Genomic DNA, 27,736 nt, shown 5'->3' on the forward strand with positions numbered 1-27,736 from the left:
AACCCACAGCAAACATCATTCTCAATGGTGAAAAATTAAAAGCATTTCCCCTAAGATCAGGAACAAGGCAAGGATGTCCACTCTCACCACTCTTATTCAATATAGTTTTGGAAGTCTTAGCCATGGCAATCAGAGAAGAAAAAGAAACAAACTGAACACAAATTGGAAAAGAAGAAGTAAAACTGTCACTGCCTGCAGATGACATGATACTATACATAGAGAATCCTAAAGATGCCACCAGAAAACTACTAGAGCTAATCAATGTATTTGGTAACATTGCAGGATACAAAATTAATGCACAGAAATCTCTTGCATTCCTACACACTAATGATGAAAAATCTGAAAGAGAAATTAAGGAAACACTCCCATTTACCATTGCAACCAAAAGAATAAAATACCTAGGAATAAACCTACCTAGGGAGACAAAAGACCTGTAGGCAGGACACTGTAAGACACTGATGAAAGAAATTAAAGATGATACAAACAGATGGAGAGATATATCATGTTCTTGGATTGGAGAATCAATATTGTGAAAATGACTATACTACCCAAAGCAATCTACAGAGTCAGTGTAATCCCTATCAAATTACCAATGGCATTTTTTACAGAACTAGAACAAAAAATCTTAAAATTTGTATGGAGACACAAAAGACCCCGAATAGCCAAAGTGGTCTTGAGGGAAAAAAAAAATGAGCTGGAGGAATCAGACTCCCTGACTTCAGACAACACTACAAAGCTACAGTAATCAAGACAATATGGTACTGGCACAAAAACAGAAATATAGACCAATGGAACAGGATAGAAAGCCCAGAGATAAACCCATGCACCCATGGTCAACTAATCTATGACAAAAGAGGGAAGGATGTACAATGGAGAAAAGACAGTCTCTTCAATAAGTGGTGCTGGGAAAACTGGACAGCTACATGTAAAAGAATGAAATTAGAACACTCCCTAACACCATTCACAAAAATAAACTCAAAATGGATTAGAGACCTAAATGTAAGACTGGACACTATAAAACTCTTAGAGGAAAACATAGGAAGAACACTCTTTGACATAAATCACAGCAAGATCTTTTTTGATCCACTTCTTAGAGTAATGGAAATAAAAACAAAAATAAACAAATGGGACCTAATGAAACTTCAAAGCTTTTGCTCAGCAAAGGAAACTACAAACACAAACACAATGAAAAGACAACCCTCAGAATGGGAGAAAATATTTGCAAACAAATCAACGGATAAAGGATTAATCTCCAAAATATATAAACAGCTCATGCAGCTCAATATTAAAAAAACACACAACCCAATCCAAAAATTGGCAGAAGATCTAAATAAACATTTCTCCAAAGAAGACATACAGATGGCCAAGAAGCACAGGAAAAGTTGCTCAACATCACTAATTATTAGAGAAGTGCAAATCAAAACTACAATGAGGTATCACCTCACACCAGTTAGAATGGGCATCACCAGAAAATCTAAAAACAACAGATGCTGGAGAGAGTGTGGAGAAAAGGGAACCCTCTTGCACTGTTGGTGGGAATATAAATTGATACAGCCACTTTGGAGAACAGTAGGGAGGTTCCTTAAAAAACTATAAATAGAATTACCATATGACCCAGCAATCTCACTACTGGGCATATACCAAGAGAAAACCATAATTCAAAAAGACACATGCATCCCAATGTTCAATGCAGCACTATTTACAATAGCCAGGACATGGAAGCAGCCTAAATGCCCATCAATAGACAAATGGATAAAGAAGATGTGGTACATATATACAATGGAACATTACACAGCCATAAAAAGGAATGAAATTAGTTTATTTGTAGAGACGTGGATGGATCTAGAGACTGTCATTCAGAGTGAAGTAAGTCAGAAAGAGAAAAACAAATATTGTATATTAACGCATATATGTGGAACTTAGAAAAATGGTACAGGTGAACCGGTTTGCAGGGCAGAAATTGAGACACAGATGTAGAGAACAAATGTATGGGCACCAAGGGGGGAACATGGCAGAAGGGGGTGGTGGTGTGTTGAATTGGGAGACTGAGATTTACATATATACACTAATATGTATAAAATGGATAACTAATAAGAACCTGCTGTATAAAAAAATAAATAAAATAAAATTCAAAAAAAAAACCTCAACAATTTAAGACCTATATTTTCACAAATGTATAGTATTATTAACCTTTTAATCTCTGCAATGTGATTGATGGATAGGTCGTCTCCTTCCTTCCTTCCTTCCCTCATCCTTTCTTCCTTCCACCCATTCATTTAACAGATATTCACTAAGCACCTGCTATTTGCCAGTCACCATAAGTAGGCACTGAGGATTAAGCACTTAACAAGATAGGGCAATAGCCAAGTGAGAGAAGACAACATTTTCAAGTCTGTAAGTGGAAATGAGCCTGGCGTACCTTAGGAATTAAAATAAGTACAGATGAACACTAGTACGCAGTCATGAAAGTCCTTGTTAAAGGTTTTGGGTTTTATTTCAAGTGCAATGGAAGCCAGTGGCGTGGCAGGGGGTGATTCAGCATATCTGTGAGCAGACTTTCTGTTTTTTGGAAAACTGTTCTGTCTGCCTACAGAGTGAAACCTGATCAGAACGTGAGGACCAGCAAGGAAACTATCACAGTGAATTAGTTAAAATATAGTGTTGATTTGAACCAGGGTGGTAGCAAAAGGAGTGGAGGGAACCAGGAAATCTCAAATGCTATTAGGAAGTAGCATCTTTCAAAGTTTGGTAACAAGTCGGAGGGGAATAAGAATTGAAGGAAATGTTGGATTGAAAGATAACTTCTAGGGATTTGGTTTGAGCTACTAGGTGAGTGATGCTTTTTATGAAGACAGAAAACATTGGAAGTTGGGGAAAGAAAACTGACTTTATTAATCTGCATTTCTATGAGTATATGAGAAGTTGAACATTGTTTTTCATGTTTTGTAACTTGGAATACAATATGCACTCAACAAATATGTATTAAACATTTATTATTGAATAAATAAACTTTGCCCATTTTTTAACTGTGTAGATCTTCAAAGTATGGGCTCTAGAGTGAGAAAAACCTAGGTTTGATTCCCAGTTTCACCTTAATCCCATTACTTAATCTTTCTGAGGTCTAAATTCCTCATTTAAAAGGGGAGAAGAGGGTGAATAACAATACCTACAAGAAGTTGTTTATAGGATTAAAAGAGATATAGCTATATAAAATGCTCTGTATATTTTAACTGTTAAATAAATTTTGCTTATTTTTATTACTACCAATAAATAAGAAATGAATTACCAGTACTACTAATAATTCATAGTCTGTGTTTAAGTATTAATGATATTAACTGTTTTCCTGTAAACATTTTGCAACTTTTTCCACTTGCTATTATAAATCAATTTGATTAAAGTAGCTTTTATATTTATAAATCTTATGTAAAATCTATCTTTTTCTTAAAATTTCTTGTCTTTCATCATGCTAAGAAGAGCTTTCCTACTGTTATACAAATATTCCCTTGCATTTTCTTCTAACAGTTCTATTTTTACTCATATTATTAATATAATAGAATTTATTTCGTGTATTTTTTCATATGCAGCAGAGAACTCAGTCCCCACCATACATGGTTAACTAGTCAACCTCCCCAATTAATGTATAATGAACTTTACCTACTATTTTAAATAGCGGTATATTAAATTCCCGTATGTAACAAAATATTCATTTAAGTAATAGAAGAAGACTATACAAAGATATTCACTACTACATTATTAATCATAATAAAAAACTGCAACTTGCTTAGTATTCATCAGTAAAGGACTGGTCAAATAAATTACACTTTCCCCATATAATGCAATAAGGTAGATCTACATGTACTTACATGAGAAGTCCACAATATATTGTTAAGCATAAAATGAAACAAAAACAAAACATATACTGAAAATCAATATTTACAGTGTTGTCTTATTTTTATAAAATGAAATAATAATTATAAATAAGTACCTAAATATTTGTGTGTGTATCTGAAAAAGCTTGGAAGCATAGTCACCAAAATTTAAGCTAGGGAAAGTAATCCACGGGAGAGAGGATGGGATACGTATAGGAGAATTTTTTTACAATTATACTTTTTACAATATATACGTCTACATTATTGGAATAGTTTTACAGATGGCATGTAGTATTTCTATAATCAGGAAATCAAGGGAAAAAATAAACTTTACCTGCAATGGCTTCATAGAGACCAGCTTTATACCCTAAGTACTCATATTCCTCAAATCTCTGAGGCCCCTCACACAGGGCTCTGCACTCTGTATCTTCATTGAAATATTCTCTTAAAGCTTGTTCAAAGTACTTGATAGCTAGTTCAAAGTCATCTGCCTCATAATGTTTAACTCCTTCACTGTAACTCTCCTGTAAAGAAACACAGAAAAATTTTTTTCAAAGAGCACCCAAGGGGCACTTGAATGGCAAAATGCAGGCAGACTCTGGATCACTTAGGTAGGTGGGTGTGGGACTCTTGCGCTGTGGAAGATAAAGAAGGATCGCACTGGGAGATAAAGGGAAACTCCCCTGGCTTCAACTAATTGTAAATGAGAAGGGACTGACTGAGCAAGCCTACTGCTGTGGCATCAATCAATTTCATTTTCTTCCCGAGCTCACTCAAGACTATATTTTCTAACCCTTTTAAATGCAGGTAGGGCCATGCAACAAAGTGCAGGAAGATGGATGTGGGTGGACGTGACACTCAATTCCAGGCCTGGTTCAAATTTTTTTTTGTGTGTGTGTGTGTGTATACTGCAATTTTATTGCAATGGCATAAGCAAAGTTAGTGTGTAAGAAATTTAAATGAAACAGTATGGTAAAATTATCAGAGAACCAAAAAATCTAAAAAGGAAGTACACCTAAAACATGAGAATTCAACATTCATTAATGTTTCATCTTCAGTTTTGATTGACACTTGATGCTTGCAAATTTTGAAACAAACTTTGAGATCATGATGACTATTTTGAATAGATTTCAGCACCAGCACTAAGATTTGTGCATTCAGTTGGTTTGCAGTTGACTTGTTAGCCATTTACATAATGTATAGTACAGATTTGTCACAGATCAGATCACAGCGTTGAAGGAAAGAAGTACCTTCCTGTAATTAGAAAGGATCCCCTAAACTGCACTCAGCTTAAGACATCCAATGTACAAGAGCACGGAAACCATCATAATAATGTGGCTCCAGGGAACATAGTTCATTCTTTTAAAAAATAAAAGGAAAAAAGACTTTCATCTAAAATCTTCCTCTCTTAGCCTTTTCTTCAGTCCTCTTGGAGGCCACACATTGAGAATGGTGATGTATCCAATTGAAAAAGATGCCCTTTCAACACACTGTGAATTTCAAGTAAGATTTCACTTAAAGGAACAATTATGTAGCTTAAAAAAATCAAAATTTGAAAAGGACAGGTACCGTGGAAAAAGCCACTGGACTAGTTGCTGGGAAACCATGGTGTGACCCTGAGCAATTCACATGGGCTTCAACTCCAGTGGGTAAAATTGAAGCGCTGGAGTGGGTGCTGAGGCTCAGAGAGGGTTACAGACATTTACGTCACATCTTACTTTTCACCATATCATACTGATTTTCTAAGTTAATTTTCTTTTTCTTTCAATTTTTCAACCCTGAATTACAATACTTCATCTTGGGAACTCTGAAAGTGTAAAAATGATACTGTATTGGACGTTGGAAATCAATGTGAGATATCCATTCATAGGAATTTGCTTTGAGTCCATTGAAAGTTAGGAGCACTAAGTTCCTCATGGTTAGGACAGGGTCCCCAAAGCTCACCAGGTGTGGTTTGGCATCCCGATCTACCAGCTGGAGGTCTTCAACACCCGCCATCGTTCTGTAATTCTTGATGTTCTGCTGCATTTCCATGTGCTCAGGGTTGGCCATGAAAAATGTGTGTGCTGCTTCCACTGCCTTTTCCAGCTGGTTAAGCTATAAAGAGAAAAAAAGAGGATCAAATGAAGGCAAATATTTCTAAACTGGGTTCAGTCCAAGGTCTCACAGAAAGTGTCAGGGCTGAGTTCTAGTTCACATTCACTCTACCCAGCCTCCACACTAAAGGGCAAGAGGTTAATAAACAGTGCTCCTAAAATGATATGTGGGTATTTTGGCATTGGTGAAAATGGATGAATGTGCTTTGTTCCAAGTTCGTTTTCTTCTCCCTCTTTTCTAAGCCATATGTGTTTTCTGGGAAATTGAATCTACATGCTTCTGTTTGTCTTACGATTGATCAAAATTAAAATCTGCCAATGCTGGGCCACCTCTAATTCACATTTTCAATATTTTTGTCTTTTATTTTCTCTTCTTTTCTTTTTGTTCCTTTTGCCTTTAATCCTGACAATGGAAGAATAAACTGTGACTTTCTGAAGGATGAGATTAGGGATACCTCCCACTCCTCCAAATCTGTTTTCAGGCTTTAGAATGTGAAGAACACAAGGTTAAAAGGAATAAATTTTTCCAATCCAGAAGAGATGCTAAATACAGCACACAAAATGTTATACCACATTTCTTTGATTGAGAAATTGATTCCAAACTTACAAGTTGGATTCTCATTAATATAAAAGGAAGGATTTTTAATAAACTACAAAGACACTATAAATCTCTTAAACCACTTAATAAGCTGCTCTCCATGTAACGTGCAATGATGCATTTTTTGGTAAAAAAATGTAATTAAATTTACTTGATTTAATACATTTTGCCCTATGCTTTATTCATGGAGAATGTCTATAGACAGAACCCTTTGCCTCATTTCAGAAAAGTGAATATTCTCACTAGTACTAGTCATTTTCATGGTGAAATCCAAATTATGCTTGGTCTATTTTGAAGTATAAAGAAATGAAACTCACTGTTACTGAACAAATAAATATAAAATCATGGAAGGCATATAAGATTCACCTGAGTAGGCTTTTGATAGTCTGGCCACTCAAGTATTAGTAAGAAATAGAAAGTAGTAGTAAGTTCCTGAGTTCCCAGTCACTGCCTTCTCATGATATATAAAGAATCGTATCCCTTACTACAGAAAACATAAACTGCTCTATTTTAAGATCTGATATCCTTAACTTTGTTTAATAACAGTAAAGCCTTCTCCTTTTCTTTTTAATTTGCATATTCTTCGCTGCTGGCCTTCCTTCCATCAAATCTTGCCTGAAATCAGCTTTCCTTGCCACTTTCACCTTTGTTCTCGATTCTGTGGTTTCAGAATTATTTTTGCTGTCAAAATCATTCATTTTGAATTCCTGGTTTCTTTCTTAAATTTCCTCAATTTCTCATACACCAACACAGACAAATATGAGCTGTATGGATGACTACATAGTGACAAGCATATAGCTATAGAGGAAAATGAATAGGTCCTAAATCGGGTATGTGTCTACACTTACTGACCAAGTGAACCTGGAAAAAGTCATTTAAACGCTTGTGTCTTGGTTCTCCACTAAGAAACTGTCATACCACCACCTACTACATAGGATTTTGGAATGATTTAATTGTGTATTATATATAAATGTTCTTCAGAAATCACTAAAACCCTAAAGAGAAACAACTGGATATAATTTATATAAGATCTATTCATTTCAAGGATGTGAATATACTCTCATTAATGCTGGGTATGTATAGTCTACAACTCCCATAGACACATAATTCATGAGGATATAGTGAGGTACTTGTGGTTGGTGGAAACTGCCTCCAGTTAAGGGCCAAACTATAAGTTCTGAACACAACAGGTTAGTACTGACACGCTCTAGTTTTATAACACCAGCCATTAACATTGAATGAAAATAGATAAATTTTGCACTTTCCTACCTTCATGTTTTGCTCAGACTGTTCCACTGACCTAGAGATCCTCTGACACTTGGATTTTCTTGCTGAAATCTAACATATCCTATAAGGCCAAGCTTAAATCCTGCCTTCTCTAAGAAATTTTTTCTCAACCCTAAAGCTGCAGTCAAGCATTGCAATATCATCGTATCCCTGTTCTTCTCCTGGCACCTATCATACTCTGCCATACGTGGCACCTACCTAAGTACATTTGTTTCTCCTAGTAGAACTTTCCGAGGATAGGGACCACATGACTTATTTATTATTTTGTTTTCCATCTACTTTACATATAGACGATGTCTATGATATGTCTAGGAAAAGAGAAAAAATAAATTCTAAGAGGCAAAACATTTTCACACAAATCAAAAGGTATATTACATGTGAGTGTGCTTCATAAGCTATAATGGACTAGAAGGATGTAAGTTTAATAACAACATCTCTGAAGTCATCATCCACACTGAGAGCTTCCAATACTGATTATCACTGATGAATGTGATTCAGTAGCTCTTGAAAACTGTTAGCCAACACTGATAAATTGGTTCCTTCTCTTAAATTTGACCACATTGGTTTTTTGCTTATTTGGTGCTTTCCCCATTTATAACCCCGTATTAAACATAATACCATGTTCCCCAATATAAATATAAAGAAGATTCCATGACTTAAGGTTAATCCATAAAACTTATTCATGAACTGGCTTTTAAATTATTGTGAACCAGTTCAGGAAACTAGAATTGGCTGCCAGAGATTATATATAAAACAGGCCATCATTTTAACTGGAAGCCTGATATGTTTGTAGTTCATTTTTGAAATTAGATACACACATCTGAAGTGGTAGGCAAAGTCCAGGTGAACATGCGTGTGCCACATACAAGCCTGTACTATTAGCTGGAGATTATTATAAGGCCGTATAAGTACTAGACTTCAGCTAAGGAAGGATCTACCTGCTACTCCATTGCAACAAACAAGAAGCTAACTGCCTTTAAAGGCTTCAAACTGGATTTCCTTTAAGACCAGACCAAATTAAAACATACCACAGGAGAAGGTAACTCTAATGTGACGGTAACTCTATGCATTAGAAAAGTAAATTGTGAAATAAAGAACAACTGAGGAAAGGGGAATGATTCAACAAGATGGTATCATGCTTTGGGGGAGCCTGCTGCTCTACTGAGATATGAGAAACAACTGGTAAGAAATGCCTTCAACAAGCACTGGTTCACTTCATCTCAGGCTGTGAAGAACTAAGGCAAAAATTTTCTCCTGCCAGCCATGCTGCATGAAAAAAGGCTGATTAAATCAACACCCTGCTGATGTTTGGAAGTTACTCAGTCAACTGGTGAGTGAACCAGACTCTACTGACACACAAATGGTTTTCCATAATGAATAATCAAGGAGCATTTCAAAAATGCTTAAAAACTGTCAATAGCTATCCATTGACCACAGAGGTGATTCCAGAAACTATGTACCACGACATTCAGGAAACTGTAGGATTTGGCCCCTGGCCTATCTTTCTAGCATAACTTCCTATTTACCACTATGCAAACTTTTCCCAGGAAAGTTCTAGAAAAACTTCTAGAAGTTTTATAATTTACCAACCCCCATTCAAGAAAACACAGGCTCAGTACTCCAGCCATACCAAATTCTTTATTTCACTCATTCATTTATTCAACAAATATTTATTTTGCATTAAATCCATGCCAGGCACTGTGAAAGTCTGAAAGTCGATGAGAATAACCACATGGCCAAAACAGACAAAAACCCTGCTTTCCAGATGTTAACAGTCTCATCCAAGGGGACCAACCTCAAGTAAACCAATCATTAATGAAAATAAGTTTAGATTGCACTAAGTGCTATGAAGAAATAAACGAACAAACAATTCAGTAAGAGCTGGCTGGGCTGGGTGAAAGCAGGACTCCTTTAGATAAATTAGTCAAGTAAGGTCTCTGCAATGTGATTTTTGAGCTGAGACTTAAACGTTGAAAAGCCAGTCATGAACAGAAGAGGAGGAAGAGTGTTCCAGGCAAAAGAGAGCCAAGCAAAAAGGCCCTGAAATGGAAAAAGCTTGACATGTTTTAAAAGCCGAGTAGAAACTAAGAAGAGAGATTTGAGAAGCTGGATAACAGATCACTTGTACGCTACAGTAAAGAGTTTGAACATTATTCTAAGTGCAAGAGGAAACGATTAAAGAATTTTAAATACCTGATACGTATTTTCAAATGATAATTCAGACTGCTATGTGGAGAACAGATCTTTGGTAGCAGGCAGGAGAACACTGCAGTAATCCAGCTCAGAGGTAATGCTTTCACATCACAAAATAAAAATGGGACAGCATAGGTTTGCCCCCTCTTTTTCACCCCTCCCTCTTCCATTACTTTCTCTTCCTTTCCATTTTTGCCCATCCTTGCCATAGCAAAGTTTCTCAATTCCGAAGGCGGACACATAGCCCCAAAGGAAACAATTCTAAAATTTCCAAACTTATTTTAGGAAAGATATACAAGTTCCCTCTCTTGTGAATTAGCATAAATATGAAGCTCAAATATTTTGAGTATGAGTTTAGAACAGCTTGTAAGACATGTGCAAGAAAGGAAAGGGACTAATTCTAAAACACATTAAAACATGTAAAGAACACTGCGTCCATATGGGAACATATGTATATGTATAACTGATTCACTTTGTCATAAAGCAGAAACTAACACACCATTGTAAGGCAATTATACTCCAATAAAGATGTTAAAAGAACACTGCGTCCTTTTGTAAGAGAATATTTAAGATCACATTCCGTTTTCTGAAGCCTTTTATACAACCAGTATAAAACATCAAGCCTGAAATAAGTAATTTCCATTCTTGTACTCAAACGACTTTTTCAATAAGGAAAGGAATTCTTTCTCTACTTTCCCCACCCTAACTTTGGGAATTCATCCAATATCATGCATTTTAGTTTGATGCAGTGCTATATTTTTGCCTTGGCTCTTAACTTAAATTTCACAATATAGCAACTTTAGAGAATTTTTAACCCCATATGAAGTTTCTTACCAACTGCCAAACATGTAAATAGACAGTGAAGACATCCTGTTTCTAAGCCACAGCAGAATTTTTAAGCTCTGATTAGTAGCATAATCACACTAGATGCAGGGGGAAGGAAGTCATCAGATTACAGCATGTACATCATCCTGAACACTAAAAATTCATGGGCTAAAAACTTTCTTTTATGAAGCGGGAGGATTTTGTTTTATTAATGGTGATACCCAACATTTTTGTAGATACTTCAGCTCTTGCTAATGTCTCCAAATTTACCTCAAATTTTTGTCAACCTAAAGTTAATTTTCCTTCACAGAACCACATCGTTAAATAAATAAATAAACTTCAAATAACTGAGCAACGTATTAAAAGAATACTGTTGGGAATTTCCTGGCAGTCCAGTGGTTAGGACTCCGTGCTTTCACTGCCAAGGGCCCAGGTTCAATCTCTGTTTGGGGAATTAAGAGCCCGCAAGCCATGGCACGGCCAAAAAAAAAAAAAAGAGAATACTGTTAAAATAAAGACCCATCCAATTTTGAAACAAAATTTGGAAGCAGTTTGTTTGAACTACTGAATTAAACTAAATCCTACAAATTACATTGTTCCAAATGTAATGACCAGGCTTTTTCATGAGAATTCAATCTTAGGAAATTCCTAAACATTTCCATATAATGGAGTCAGATTTTTAGAGTCCAAAAATAGCTATATGAAAAATAACTTTTCCTTCTTATGCCATAATTTCTGGCGATGTTACCGTCCTTTATTTTGTTAATATAATTTGCAAAAAGCCCCATATATTGAGCCCTTTTCATAATTCAGTTATAGTAAATAATTGGTTGATTTTCCTGATTAATGTATCAAATTAATTTCACCAGACATTGAGGACTACATGATAGACTGTGTTGTCCTTTTTGTCTTGACTACAAGGAAACGCAGAACTAAACTGTATTTTCATTTACTGTAACTGTATCATGCTGGTTTATAGTATATCAAAGTGAAGCTAGTATATTTCCATTTTTTTCTTTGAGTTATTTTTGTTTTTGCTCCCATTTCAAAAATCTAATTATACAAATAATTGCTTTCACAAGGTAACTCAAAGTTCTTTTGGATACAGAAAAGGTGCAATTTACTCAAAAGATAAACCTCCGTAGTAAAGGAAATTTCTACTAATTAAGTTCTTTCCTGCATGGCAAGGGAGAAAATTTAGAATTTTTTAGCTTTAAAGAACACATAGGGCTTCCCTGGTGGCGCAGTGGTTGAGAGTCCGCCTGCTAATGCAGGGGACGCGGGTTCGTCCCCGGTCCGGGAAGATCCCATATGCCGCGGAGCGGCTGGGCCCGTGAGCCATGGCCGCTGAGCCTGCGCGTCCGGAGCCTGTGCTTCGCAACGGGAGAGGCCACAACAGTGAGAGGCCTGCGTACCGCAAAAAAAAAAAAAAAAAAAAAGAACACATAGTAATTCACACATTAGGTGTTCATGCTAAATGAAGAAAATTAACTTATCTTTGCATTTACAGAATGTTAGTCTAAAGTGTAGTCATGGTTATAAGTAAATATTTGTAGCTTTCAAAATGCTATTTGGTAAGGATTAGATGACAAATGATATATTTAAAGAGTAACATTTTCTCTGTGGAGTAAGCTGGAAAGGAAACATATGTCTTTTTAAAGCACTCTCTTTTGCCAGCTGCTTGTATCCTTTCCTTCAATTACTCACTGTCCTGAGCCTGAATAATAGACTCCCGTTTTTGCTAAACGCTCTAAGTTTTAATCTGATGTTTACAACTGAACGTTAAACACTGATGGTGCCTTGCCACCGTCAAATGAGGTTACCCGTATGAACTCAGTGGAACGACAGATTCTAACAGTTAAGCTTTCAGGAAGATTTCTTATCTAAAGAAAAACCATCTCTCAGGGTGACAAACACACTAGAGTGAAGGAGCAAAACTTTTAAACGAGCTACTTCATATTAGAGACTATTTAAAACAAAAAGTCCTTGAGTTTTTGAGAAGAAAAAAAACCAGGGAACTCAAAGTATTTACCAAAAAATATGTGTGTGCTTAATTGCACAAAGTCCCTCAGGCTGTCTGTGTATTGTTGTATTGTCTAAGTCCTAACAAGAGAACACAAAAGACTTGGATGGCTGCTGGGTAAGGAGAGAGTACTATCTCAGTGATGGAACGTAAGCAAGTCATATCTGCCACGGATCAAGTGAAATTAATGTGTGGTTTATTGGTATGTTACTGTTATTTTTAGTTTTAAACATTAGGACAGGGTAAGACTGAACAACTGGGAAGGCATCTTAACCTCTGTGGTATTGTCCAGAAGTCTCCCTTGAGGTGTCAGAGAATGACTAACGTTACCGAAAAGAAAGTTTAGGCTAAGACCTCTCTGAGTCTGCACGTCCGGAGCCTGTGCTCCGCAACGGGAGAGGCCACAACGGTGAGAGGCCCGCGTACAGCCAAAAAAAAAAAAAAAAAGGATGCATTTGTAGAAAAAATAGAACAATATTCTCTCTTAATTTGAAGGTATACTCAACTCACAAAGAGCTCTGTCTCTATGTGGCTCTGATTGGCTATTACATTGCTGGTGATTAACCCTCCTTGGCACATCTTGGGTTTTCAGTAACTGGATGAAAGGCTGTTCATGTAGTTGTCCACTCATCAAACACTGGAGAGTTTTGCTTAATGTGTCAGTGTAGGCTAGCCACCAATTATACGTGATAGGCACACAGGACATGAGTGTGTCCATCACAATGTATCAATATCAACATAGTAAGAGATGACAGCATTGTGAGAGCTACAAAAAGTAGATAAACAATAATCGGGTGGTGAATTAAGTACAAAAGAGAGTGATGTGGGTATGCAGAACACTTAACTCAAAACTGGTGGCATTTATTCTATCCCCAAGTTTTTCAAATTATGGAAGATGATTAAAAACTATAGCACTCTCCCGATAGCTGTTTTCTGAAAGGAGTTTGGTTAAACTGGAACTACTAAGTCATTCTTGAGCAATTTTTGAAGATAAAAATAAACTAATGATAATGATAAGAATCTGTTAGCAAACTGACTAACTGAAAGACATTTACTTAAATAGGCATAGACTTCAGCCAGCTACCTGATGACAGATTCCTTGGTGGAAAGACAAGCAGGTCTGTCTTCTTGCCACATGGGATGGGGCAAGGGTGAAACATGTAAGAAGAGAAAAATATACAAATAAAACCTGTAAATTCCAAAGAGAAGACAGATTTTCCTTGTAAATATTTTCCCTTAGGACTTCTGACATCCTTTAGGGAAATGATGATTTTAACAACCCTGGCTTTGCATGCTGCTAGGTTTTCAAATATATTTTCCAGAACTGGAGGGTAAATGGAATGGTCCTGGCTGCCAAATGCTGATGGCTTCAAAAATCCTCTATGAGAAAAGAAAATTGAGTCAATTAAATCATCACTTCATCATTTTCGCATATGAAATATTGCACTGAGACCAAGAATTTGGTGTGGGTAAGATATCAGTAAATCTGATTTGATCCCAGTTTTAAAAAATAGGAGAAATTATTTATCTTTTTCTTTGTATTTGTCCTCAAGAAAAATACTTCTTTGGGAATTTAGGGAGAAAAAATCTTCTTTGGGAATTTAGGGAGAAAAAAACTTTCGGTGGCAAAATATAGATAAAATATAGACAATAGATAGCTGATTTATGAGGAGCACTTATTACTTACAGGTGAGGAATTAGAAAGAGATAATGTGAAGAATATAATACGTGCTGGTCTTTGAGGAAAAGCATGATTTGGCTATGAGGAGTGAGCGCTTGGCAAAGGTTTGTTAAACTAAAAGAATGAATGGGTGAATGAAGAAATACTTATTTCAGGTCTACATGAAATTGGAGAATTTTTGGAATTTTCTTTTCATTGAAATTCCATTCTCCAGTTGTATCCAAATAATTTATTCTTTCTGAGAGAAAAGTAGACAGGGGACCAAGAGGTACGGTTATGTGAGAAAGCATATCACTGGGGAAAGAGAGGTAAAACTACCTAAAGGAAAGGATACTTTAGATCAACCTTGACAGATGGATAGGGTTTGACAGCTGAAAATGGAGAGAAAAATGTATTCTGGGAGAAGTAACTATAACTGAGAAAAGCATGCTATGTATTGACAAAGAAGTTCTAATTGGCTGCAGGTGAGGTTGATGATGGGGAGAGTGTGAATGTCCTCGAATGAATGAATGTAGACAACAGCCCTAAGCCCACAACATCCCCTGTGGCTTAAGTCAAAATGAGGGGCTCACTGTTTTCTATGCCATTCATGGGGGTCTTGTGGCTTCTCCAATGCCTTGGTCTTAGCATGAGAGCCTTCTTTATCTATCATTCTGATCTATATCACTCTTCCCCATAGCCAGCAACATGCTCTCAAGCTGATATCTTCAGAACTGCAGAAAATTCTTTACTAGACTTGTGAGGAAGGAGACACTCAGGTCATGAAGAAAGTATGGGACCAGGACACAGGAGACATGGATTCTAGTTCTGGCAACTTGCTGAGTAAACTTAAGTAAGCCAATCAATATTTCTGACTCTGTCACTTCTGTAAAATGAAGGGGTTGGGCCAGGTGATTTTTAAGATGACTTCTAGCTTGCTGTGTTTACATATTTAGATTATATAAATTTTAAGAATGAAAGGCAAAAATAGTATAATCAACTTAATCCCTTTTAGAAACTTAATTGTGAAAGACTTTGAAGAATGTTTCAGTATATAACAAGCCTTACCCAGAGACCCTCCGGCTCACCCTCCCTTCACTCACTGAAGAATAATTCATTCCCATCCCATAAGAGACTGTATTCCACAGTAGAAATAGCACTTATCTAGTTCGGAGCTCGCGATGAATTCTCCTCGTCTGTCTTACTCATCCCCTTTTGACCAGCCTAGACCTACTCCTCAAGATGAAAGATCTACTTGAGAATGGGTCCCACATTTCTGATCTTTCCTAAACTGGCACCTTTAGGATCAGGTTTAGTTCAGCATCATTGCACTCACTGGGCCCATCATACAGAGGGTAGATTGAGGTCCTCACTACTTTAGCCTTCTGGGTATTCCCGGAATGAGCCAGTACCTTTGGAGAACCACTTCGGACAAATCATAATGGCTATATTCTTGCCTGGCCTTAAATTCTGCCCGAAGGATAGGACCGGAGATGAATGGTCCACTGGAAGTAAGCAGTTAGAAAAATCTGGATAGAGAAGTTTGTGTGTATGTGTGTGGTGGGAGGGAGCAAGGAGGGGAATTTGCATTCGCTTTCTGAATGAGTGTTTTCCCTTGGAATTCAGGCATGCTGGTAGGTCTCTAGTAAATACACTTGCTCTTTAGTTTGTTGTTCTCTCTCTCAATCCTCTTAGTCAATCATCAGTCACTCTATCTCTGGCTCATTTATCCTAAGGGAAAGAAATCCACAACAGAGTTCACTGGTGGGATTTCCTGTTCTTCTGCTGATTTCAGTGTGTGGTAAATCCTAATCTGTCTTAGTTTAGTTGCCTGGTGTGTTTAATGGGAAGAACAGTAATGCTTAATTTTTATTCAATGTATCTTATTTTTCCATCTGGAATATGATTTGTGGAAAGAATGACAAGTTCATAAGTTACAAATCTAACATAAATTTACTATATTCCCACTGCTTTTTCCATTGAATCTCTGCAATGGAAAAGACCATAAGAGTCACTTGGCCAAACCTCCACCCTCTCTTCTGGTGCTTAAATCCTCTGCAAAGTTCTGTCAGTGGTCATGTGACTTCTTCTTGAATACCTCCAGTGACAGGAAATTCACAGTCTTCCAAAGCAGCCCATTCCAGCTTTGGACAGCTCTGGCCATTCCAGTGTCCTTTCTTATGCTGACTAGAATCTCTCTTAAAATTTCTACCAACTCAATCCACTAGCCACAGCCATTCCAAATAGGTCTAAGGTAGCCCTTCAAATGTGTGTACAAAATCAATGAGTTCTTTCAGTAAAAAATCTGGTTCCTTTAAGAATATTTTTATCAGTGGCTACCGATATCTTAGATCTGAAGCCAGATAGGTGGCAGCACACTCTATCATGGGACCTGCCCCATCCTCTCTCTGTGTGTTCCCTTGAATTTGTTCTTTAGCGCCTTTCCAGCTGTCCTGTCAGTCAGAAGTAGTCTTCTGTATCCTAAAGAATTTTGTTCAAGGAAGCAGTATATCACACGGCAATGTCATTTATTTTTCCTTCATAAATCAGGCAGCCATGGCTTGAGCAGTGCAGTGAAATTCTACTTACAAGTATACGTTTAAGCCACCTCAGCTGCTCTCTCAGGAAAGAAAGAAAAAAAAAAAAAAACTATTTTACTGTTGGTTCTCCAGTTACCAAAGTTTGGGAATCATCCCAAAAAATATTTCAAAAGGAGATATTATTTCCAGAGGCTAAATAGCACACACATGGGATGCAAAAGGTTTGTTGATTCTATGGAGCCAGTAACAGCGTGGTAAATATATCTGACCCCTGACAATAACCAAAACAAGTCCCAGAGACAGCTTGGTTAATGGGAAATGGATTGAAAAAGGAATTCTCCTCTGGCTTTCTCCTTAGCACATTTACTGCCAGCAGTACACAGTTATGTGTTTGCCATGGAGTTACACCCCTAAGCCACGATGCATTATACATGTGGTATGAGCTGTTGAGTGCTGTTGATGCCGCAGCCCCTGCTAGTCTTGGAACAGGAGGCAAGCTTTGTTTGTGGATACACAAGCAAACAGATGAACATTATAACTCTCCACAGTCTATCTCCTGAAAGGTTTCTCTCTTTCACTTGAATGATCTTGTCTCTGTGATTAAAGCCAAATTATTCGGGACATTGGAATGGCGAAAATGGGTCCCAAGCGGGCAGAAAGTGATTTAATGCCACAGAAAACTCTGTAATGCCATAGACACGTATTCCCCCATATATACACATACATATTAACCTAAGTATAACTGATTCGAACAAGTCAGTGAAAATGAAGGCGTTCAGCTTATCTTTCCCATGAGTTATCAGGTCAGTGAAGACACAGCGGTCAATTCCATAGCCTTTTATGAATTTATCCTTTCATTATGAAAGCTTTTACATGCAGCTGCTCAGAGTTATATGAAACTTTATAAGGAAGTGTTATTTTACTCAGCAAAAATAATTTCTAATAAGAGGACATCTGCTTTAAATTACTTTCTTAGCCATTGTGGTTAGTTTTGCTAAACTAATTATTCACATTTTCTCACCAGTTCAATCTCACTTGTACACAGATGCACATTTCTGCAAAATGATAATGGTAATAATAATAATAGTAATAGCTACCACGCATTGTACTGCTGTGCTAAACACTTTAAATATATTATCACATTCAGTCTCCTTAACATCATTATAAGGTGAGTGGTAATCTCATTTTTACAGATGAGAAAAACAAGGCTTAAATGTTAACTATTTCAGGTATTTCTAGCTCTACTACTTCACACTGGTAGTTTACCTTCACACTACAGGCCTAAGGAGAAAATGAATTATAAGTGGTTGTGGCTGTATTTCCACATGTTATCACTTGGACTGTTACACTCCTCTCTTTAAACAGTTCACTATTCTAGGACAGACTAAATATTTCTGTCTTTCCCTCTAATACAGATGTCTGTAAGCTCCTTGTGTGGTAATGGGCCAGATTAGTATGGAAATAGATGCAGAAACCTTAATGCCACTGTGACTAATGTAGGAAGAAACCACTGGATTCTATACCACTTGTTCCTATCCAAAATACACACAGGAGACTTAGAACACCCAAGGAAATTTAGACTTAGCTTGACCAAGACCTCCCTTCAAAAAGTCAAGAGAATTGCCATTCATTCAGTAACTGGGAAGATTCAATACAGTCACTTCTTTGACCTGACATTTAAGGAAAGTTTAGTCAGACAAACAGAAGAGAAAAATCCCCATGAGGAACTGGCCCTCCCAGAGTCTGTGAACACAGACTCCTCTCAGGCAATGGAGGTTAATGACACTGATATTACTTTAACCATGTTTTTCCCTAGAATAGACACCTATTTTTATGCCAAAATACAAGGTATTTCTTTCTAATCCAGAAGTACAATGTGAGAATCTCATATTCAGAATGGCTGGAGAGGTTAAGCTTAGTTTCCAGAACTGAGAAATGGTCAAAATACTCAGCGGCATTGGTTCAATGATTTAATGATTTAGTCTTACATGAGAATGTCCCTCTATCCTTACATCCATAAATGGCAGGATGCCTACAGTCATTCCTAATTCAGTAGACCCTTGAACAACGCAGGGGTTGGGGACCCATCCTCCACGCAGTCAAAAATCCCATATAACTTTAGAGTCAGCCCTCCATGCAGTTCCCCCATACCTGTGGTTCAGCATCCTGGGATTCAACTATTAAAAACAATGTGCGTATAAGTGGACCCATGCAGTTCAAAGTTCTATGGTCAATCGTATTGTTAATTTGACACTTTGTAATTGTAAGAAGACAGATGAGCTGGGTCTGTCTTCCATTTCGAGAACCTCAAACAAGTCACCACACTGCTCTCCTAGTTTCAATAAACTCATTGATGAAATAGCAGTGATGATTCCTGCATGGTCTACCTCGAGGGGTTGCTGTAAGGAACAAATAGAAAAATCTATGTGACACTACTTAAAACTCACATGCACAAATACATACACCAGCAAACCCACAATTGAGGTTGCTGCAATTATTTCTGTTTAAGTATGTCTTCTCTCCATCGTGATGACAAGAACTTGCCATATTTTCTTGTTATCTTGAGTATTTAGGACAGATAGGCATTTAGTGAATGTTAACGATAATGATGAGAATGAAATTAAACATGCCTTGCCCAGTGGACACAATTCTGCCAGTAGTCATGATTGCTGGCAGCAAGAGGTGGCACAAGCCTGAGGACTTTGATTAGAAAGGTTCACAGTTGGTCTACTTCTGTAATAAAGTAGGAAGCTCTGACATTAGTTCAAAGTTTCTTCCATTAACTGTGGTGACCACCACCTCCAGAAAGGCTAAGCCTTCAACATCAGGTTTCTGGTGCAAACAAAGGTAGTGATTCAAGAAACCTGTATCACGTGTCTCCACCACACCAGATGAAGTCAGCATGCAAGTGGGTCATCTGGATAATGTAAAAGTCAAAGAGATTTGGGAGAAAGTAAAATCAATTAAAAGTAAAATCAATCCCCAAAATATTCCTTTTGGGGAACACTGGGAAAACTTTCCTAAGAGCCAAGTTTGCCTCTTCTTTTCCATCTTAATCCAACCATCTTATCCGTTCTTTTTTTATTTAAGCAGCTTACTGGATCCCCAAATATAGTATCAGCAGTAACTTCAAAGAAGCCATGATGAGTTCTTCAAGGACTTACCCTCATAAGCATCTTTTTTATGGTTGAACAGACCTGACCTCCAGGTCTCATCTTAAAAGTCAAAGCTTTCCCCTTTCATGAAAGCCTCCTATGTCTGATCAGTCCCAGCTACACAGCAAAGTTAAATAGGGTCACAGTTAAGTGTGGGTCTCTAGTGTGAAGCCCATCCAGGGGTGGGGTGATTTTTCCTGTGCGTGGTCTGGCTGGGCAGCTGCCACAGACACACGTTGATTATTTTAAGCCCGCTGAAGTGCCTGAAGACTAACTGGCCTTTCAGAAAGGCTTCCTGAGGAGTCATTTTTCCAAGGAGGAGTGAACTCAGTCAAAAATGTAAAACAAAAGAAAGCAATGTCTACAAAATCCTAGTTAAAATGCTGGAGTGAAAACTGGCTGGTTCTGCAGTTGCAAGGAGCTTTTAGGCATACTTTAGTCCAAATCCCACAATTTTGTAAAAGAAGAAACTGAGAACCATAAAACAGAAATGATTTTCCCAAAGTCACTTGGGAAAACTCCATCCCCAAGGCCCTAACTAACCATCTTTGACTTACACTATGCTAGTCTTCCAGATGTTTAGTCTAAATAATGCCTAACTACAGACTTCTGGAAACCCATGCTTACAGAACACCCAACATGAAAAGTTTCCAAATAATCAAAACTTTGGATTGAAAAATTGATATAACCACAAAAAACATTTGAGCAGTTTCAGAGATTTCACACCTTTTATGTAAACGTTTTAATCTGATGGAGAAGTAAACACATCAGAAAGTACAAAAGTGTTTCCCTTTCTTATGCATCATTGTAGCTCATTAAAGTAATAATAACCTGCCTCGGCCTCTGCTTGTTTTTTAGCATTTCTTGAGCCTGGAAAGTGAAATTCAATTGGCCTGGTTCACTTTGTTTTTAAAGTCTTCCTTTTTTGATTTTTTTGGGATTTTCAACACTGCTATAATGCATAAATCCAAAACAAACACATTTTTTCTCACTTATAATTTCCTTTTTTGAAAAAGTAGCTTCCTCTTCTCTGCAAATATTTTATTCCTAGATTATGTAAACCCTTTCTCAACCAGTTTTTAAAAATAAAGTCCACCCTTAAAGCTGAAATTGTACAAATTTGTAATATTCATACTGTCAGATGCCTATCTACCTGGCTACGCATCAGCCAGCCCGTCCATCCATCTGTCCATCCATCCATCCATCCATCCATCCGTCCATCCGTCCATCCGTCCATCCATCCATCCATCCATCCACCCATCCATCCATCCATCCACCCATCCATCCATCCATCCATCCATCCATCCATCCATCCATTGACTTCCTTTCTGTTAGCCTATTTACTTAAAAATGAGATTCTTGAGAATTCTTATAATGCCTTCCTCATAGTATTGTTATAACAATTAAACTGAAATGAGGAGAGCTTTGTAAACTGAACATATCATACAGATACTACTTGTTCTAATGTTGCAGCCTGGTTCTTCAATCAGTGAAATGCATGGTCCTTATTAGGAGCTCTGTGAAAATTTACTGGGTGTATAAAGCTATGAAATTAAAAGTTTAGGCAGGGGTGAAAATCTCTAAATTTTATTTAAAACATTTGGCTTTCTACAAGCCAAGCACTGTTTTAGGTGATTTACAAACATGAACTCATTTAATCCACATAACGCTCTTATAAAGTAGGTACTATTGTCATTCTCATTTATATATGGGGAAACTGAGGCACTGAAAGTAGAAGGAACTTGCCCAAGTTCATAGAGTTGGAAATAAGAGAGAACATCATTCCAACCCAGGCAGTTTGGCTCTGAGGCATGTGATTTTAAGCTATGATGTCTAATTCCTTGCCAATTAGCTCTGGAGAGAGAAAACCCCAAATAGATAATACCGTACTCTGAAGTACGGATGATATAAATTTACCTCTGTGTTCTATGCATAAGGACAACCAGAAAAGGGTATCACAGCCAGCTAATTCCACCCCTATGTAAAATAACTAATGAGAGGAAGAATGGCTGGGTACCTGAAAAGTCTAAAATAGAAGAATTCACTGTAAGAAATTATGTCCATATAACAAAACATAAGATTATAAAGAAGGAAGTCATTACTTAACCTATATTGTAAATATCTGTTGTATTTTCAGTAACATAAAATTAAGTAGCTCTCTAAATAAAGTAGATGCTGTTAATATTACTGACCCTTAAATGAGTAATGGACTCAAACTACTAATTTCCAATCATTCCCTGCTCAGGATTTCATGTAGCCGTCTTCCCACTGGTTGCTGGTCCATGTGTTTTGCACACAGGAGGTCCTCTGTTCTGGGTCTGAGCATACACCCTCCTCCCTGTTATCACAGAATACATTTCTAAGACCAGGCTTCTGCTCCTCGCTTTGTCTATATTGCTGACTGAGCCCTCTGTACTCCATTCCTTGGCTTTTCGTTTGAAGTGGCTCTCCTATTCCTAGCAACAAGTTCCCTCCATTTCCACACATTTCCAGAAGAGTGACTGATAATCCCAATATCGTCCACGATTTGAAACCCAAATTTACAGTACCATGCCCATAAGAGACAAATAATAAATGTTAGCCCTTTCCTTAAAGGGATAATTACCATATTTAGCAAAAGAATAGGAAAGCTACTCTCACCCAGAATACCCAGTAGTAATCCGTTTGTGTCCTACTTTAACAGAGCGCAAAGTCAGGGTTAGGGGTTTCATGTAAAGTCAGGATTGGAAGGAACAGGGATACATGTTTAAAGAGCTATCCCAGCCAAGCCCTGGAGTCCAGAAATCCTCCACCTCTTCTTTTAAGTTGACACACTTGAAGGGGATGTTCCTTGTTAGATGTTTCCATGCTGAGAGGCTCTCATGGTGATGCACCCAGATCAGCAGCCATAGCTCAAACCAAGGGTCTTTTTTTTTTTTTTTTCGGTACGCGGGCCTGTCACTGTTGTGGCCCCTCCCGTTGCGGAGCACAGGCTCCGGACGCGCAGGCTCAGCGGCCATGGCTCACGGGCCCAGCCGCTTCCCAGACCGGGGCTCAAACCCGTGTCCCCTGCATCGGCAGGCGGACTCTCAACCACTGCGCCACCAGGGAAGCCCCCAAGGGTCTTTTTGACCATAGGTGTCTTGACTTAATCTTTGTAGTGCCCTGCATAGGGTGTGATATGCAGTGAATGTTCCTAGAATTAACTAAAATTCTATGATTCTTAGAATGGAGACCCTGTGTTCTATTATGACGTTATTATTATTTGGGGTTTTGTTTGGGTTTTCTCTTAGTTTCCTTACAAAGTCCATTCTTTAAAAGCCCAAAGATGTCTCTGAGGATATAAGAGAAGAAAATGATAATGTGTCAGGACTTGGGCTAAGCGAGTCTAGGGAGAGGAGAGTGAGGAAAGCAAGGAGAAATTTCCAGGAGCCAAGATGGAGGTAGAAAGCAGGAAGTTGCCATTAACTCACAATGTCCCTTACAGGCCTCTTTGATTTCTATTAGGTTCTTGCCAGCTCCTAGAAAGCCGGCCTGTGTTTCTTAAGTAAATATTTTATTACCTCTTAAGGACAGGGTGAGGGTGGTTAATATTTACTGAGTATCTATTGTGAATTTGGCATCTTGCTGACATCTCACATATGTTATCTGATTTAATGGAGCTCTCAATAACTGAGTACCAGAAGCTGGTGATCCCAGCAGCTGAGACTATTGATTCAATTAACCATGAAGCCCTTGTATCAGAGATAAACCTCTTATTTAATCTCTTGCTGATAATTATTAACAAGAAAGTTTTAGGGGAGCAAAAATATCCAGGGATTTTTAAAAACTGCAGACTGTTACCCATATTTATTCTTAAATAGCCCCCAACTTGACAATTTCATTTGGTGAGAACTGTATGTTTACATGTCAAATTGTGGTCATTCCTTCACAACTGATAATCCTTTAGAAATGCCAATAGGCAATAGGAAATTGGTGACTTTCTTTCTTTTTTCTCTTTTTTCGTTAAAGTATCTGATCTGTGTCTTGCATTCAACATAATTTTGGACTCAGAATCATATTTAATGACAAAATATTAGAGAATCATTACCCACAGTGCTATTTAACCCTGTTCTGGAATTTTGATCAATAAATCAAGATATGACAAAAAATTATAAAAAAGACAAAATTTATCATTACTTGAGGAACAAAAACAATTTGCTAAACTGTTAGATTTAATGAGTTCAATCAAGTAGCTATATAATAGATAATACAAAAACTGTTTAGTTTTCCTGTATTCCTTTAGTAAACAATATAAATATATAAAGATAAAAGATAACATCTACAGATTGAATATGCAAACCTTTAAAACAATGACTTTTGTAAGTTATGTATTACAGCCATTTGAAGAACACTAAAATTTCACTAAAAGATAGAAAATATCTAAACAATCAGAAAAACAGTGAGTTTCTCTTAAACTTGACCAAATGATTCTGATGTTCCCTTGAAAAACTGAAAAGACCAAAGAGATAACGTTTTGAAAATCAAAAGCAACGAGGGCAAATTTGCTATAATAAAGCCAAAGTAATGAAAATACTCTATTAGTGAGAGAAAATTGGACAGAAAATCAGTGGAACAAACTAAATAGCTCATAAACAGATCTTAGAATATAAAGGAACTTAATATAGTAAGAATGAGGCAATACCAATCAATGAGAATAGTATGTGAATTCAGTTAATGATATTCGAAAAACTGTTGATTATTTAGAAAACATCACTTTGACCTTAGCCTGAGATCAAACTAAATAATAAACTGCAGATGGAGTAAAGAGTTATAGGCACTAAAATGCATTTCAAATTATATATTTAAAAAATCTAGAATAAAATGGATGCAAATCAATAAAATTAGAAATGAAAAAGGAGAAATCACAAGTGACACCTCAGAAATACAAAGGATTATAAGAGACTACTACAAATAACTATATATCAATAAAATGGACAACCATGAAGAAATGGACAAATTCTTGGAAACGTACAATTTTCCAAGACTGAACTAGGAAGAATTAGAAAATATAAACAGACCTATCACAAGTAATTAAATTGAAACTGTAATTTAAAATCTTCCAACAAACAAAAGTCCAGGACCAGATGGCTTCACAGATGAATTCAACCAAACATTTAGAGAAGAGCTAACACTAATCCTTCTCAAACTCTTCCAAAAAAATTGCAGAGGGAGGAACACTCCCAAATTCATTCTACAAAGAAGCCACCATCACCCTGATGCCAAAACCAAAAAAGATATCACTAAAAAAGAAAATTATAGACCAGTATCACTGATGAACATACATGCAAAAATCCTCAACAAAATACTAGCAAACAGAATCCAATAACATATTAAAAGGATCATACACCATGATCAGGTGGGATTTATCCCAGAAATGCAAGGATTCTTCAATATATGCATCAATCAATGTGATACACCATAATAACAAATTAAGAAATAAAACCCATATGATCATCTCAACAGATGCAGAAAAAGTTTTTGACAAAATTCAACACCTATTTATGATAAAAACTCTCCAGAAAATGGGCATAGAGGGAACCTACCTCAAAATAACAAAGGCCATATATGACAAGCCCACAGCAAACATCATACTCAATGGTGAAAAACTGAAAGCATTTCCACTAAGATCAGGAACAAGACAAGGATGTTCACTCTCACCACTCTTATTCAACATAGTTTTGGAAGTCCTAGCTACAGCAATCAGAGAAGAAAAAGAAATAAAGGGAATACAAATTGGAAAGGAAGAAGTAAAACTGTTACTGTCTGCAGATGACATGATAATATACATAAAAAATCCTAAAAATGCCACCAGAAAACCACTAGAACTAATCAATGAATTTGGTAAGGTTGCAGGATACAAAATTAATGCACAGAAATCTCTGGCATTCCTATACACTAAAAATGAAAAATCAGAAAGAGAAATAAAGGAAACAATCTCATTTACCATTGCAAGAGAAAGAATAAAATACCTAGGAATAAACCTACCTAAGGAGGCAAAGGACTTGTACCCAGAAAACTATAAAACACTGATGAAAGAAATCAAAGATGACATAAAGAGATAGAGAAATGTACCATGTTCTTGGATTGGAAGAATCAATATTGTGAAAATGACTATACTACCCAAAGTAATCTACAGATTCAGTGCAATCCCTATCAAGCTACCAATGGCATTTTTTATGGAACTAGAACACATCATCTGGCATATACCCTGAGAAAACCATAATTCAAAAAAGACATGTACCACAGTGTTCACTGCAGCACTATTTACAATAGCCAGGACGTGGAAGCAACCTAAATGTCCATCGACAGATGAATGGATAAAGAAGATGTGGCACGTATATACAATGGAATATTACTCAGCCATAAAAAGAAACAAAATTGAGTTATTTGTAGTGAGGTGGGTGGACCTAGAATCTGTCATACAGAGTGAAGTTAAGTCAGAAAGAGAAAAACAAATACCGTATGCTAACACATATATATGGAATCTAAAAAAATAAATAAATAAATAAAAAGGTACTGATGAACCTAGTGGCAGGGTAGGAATAAAGACGTAGACATAGAGAATGGACTTGAGGACATGGTCGGGAGGGGGAAGCTGGGGTGAAGTGAGAGTAGCAGCGACATATATACACTACCAAATGTAAAGTAGTTAGCTAGTGGGAAGCAGCAGCATAGCACAGGGAGATCAGCTCAGTGCTTTTCGAAGAGCTAGAGGGGTGGGATACAGAGGGTGGGAGAGAGGCTCATGAGGCAGGGGATATGGGGATATATGTATGCATATGGCTGATTCACTTTGTTGTACAATAGAAAGTACCACAGTATTGTGAAGCAATTATACTCCAGTAAAGATTTATAAAAAAAAAAAAACAGATTTTGAAAAAATAAAATAAAATACATGTGAATATTTCTTATACCTACATAAGGATAATTTTATTATGCTTAGAAGTGATGGAAGACACAAGTAAACTGCAAATCAATTAAAATACTAAATACCCTAAAATAAACTATAAAACAACTAGAATAAAATATTTGTAGACATTTCTGATTTCTATAACGGAAGACATCAGTAGGAAAAGCTTGTCAATGTGAACATAGACAAACTAGAAAAAATAAAACCAAAATAAACCCTTATGTATACCTAATAACATAATCATGTGGGAGAAATATTTTTAAACAAATGTTAGTATCTTAATATACAGGGGGTTTCTGTAACTTTTAAGCAAAAATCACTAAAACTCTAATAAATATCCTACAACTCACAAAGAAACAAATGCAGGTTGGTAACGAACATTTAAAATTTCAGCTAAGATTTGTAACAAGCATTTTAAAAGTTCGACTAGAGATAGCTGACCAATACTCACTAAAAGTGCCAAGATCATGAAAGACAAATACTGACTGAGAAACTATCAAAGTGGAGGAGACTAAAGGGACATACCAACTAATACAACGTGTGATCTTGGACTGGATCT

The 27,736-nt window shown here is 36.9% G+C and overlaps 1 protein-coding gene across 3 annotated transcripts in view; it reads right to left on the reverse strand.

Moving 5' to 3' along the window:
• The window catches only part of P3H2 (prolyl 3-hydroxylase 2), a 152,123-nt gene that overhangs the window by 42,383 nt on the left and 82,004 nt on the right, over positions 1-27,736 (reverse strand). For all 3 annotated transcript variants that reach the window (XM_019946293.3, XM_019946294.3, XM_073804019.1), the window contains exons 3-4: positions 5,814-5,966; positions 4,204-4,393 (exon numbers count right to left, since the gene is read on the reverse strand). In XM_019946293.3, the coding sequence (XP_019801852.1) occupies positions 4,204-4,393; positions 5,814-5,966 (343 nt within the window). The remainder of the gene's footprint in view (positions 1-4,203; positions 4,394-5,813; positions 5,967-27,736) is intronic.

Source organism: Tursiops truncatus, chromosome 4 (assembly GCF_011762595.2).
Source record: "Tursiops truncatus isolate mTurTru1 chromosome 4, mTurTru1.mat.Y, whole genome shotgun sequence".
Classification (NCBI taxonomy): domain Eukaryota; kingdom Metazoa; phylum Chordata; class Mammalia; order Artiodactyla; family Delphinidae; genus Tursiops; species Tursiops truncatus.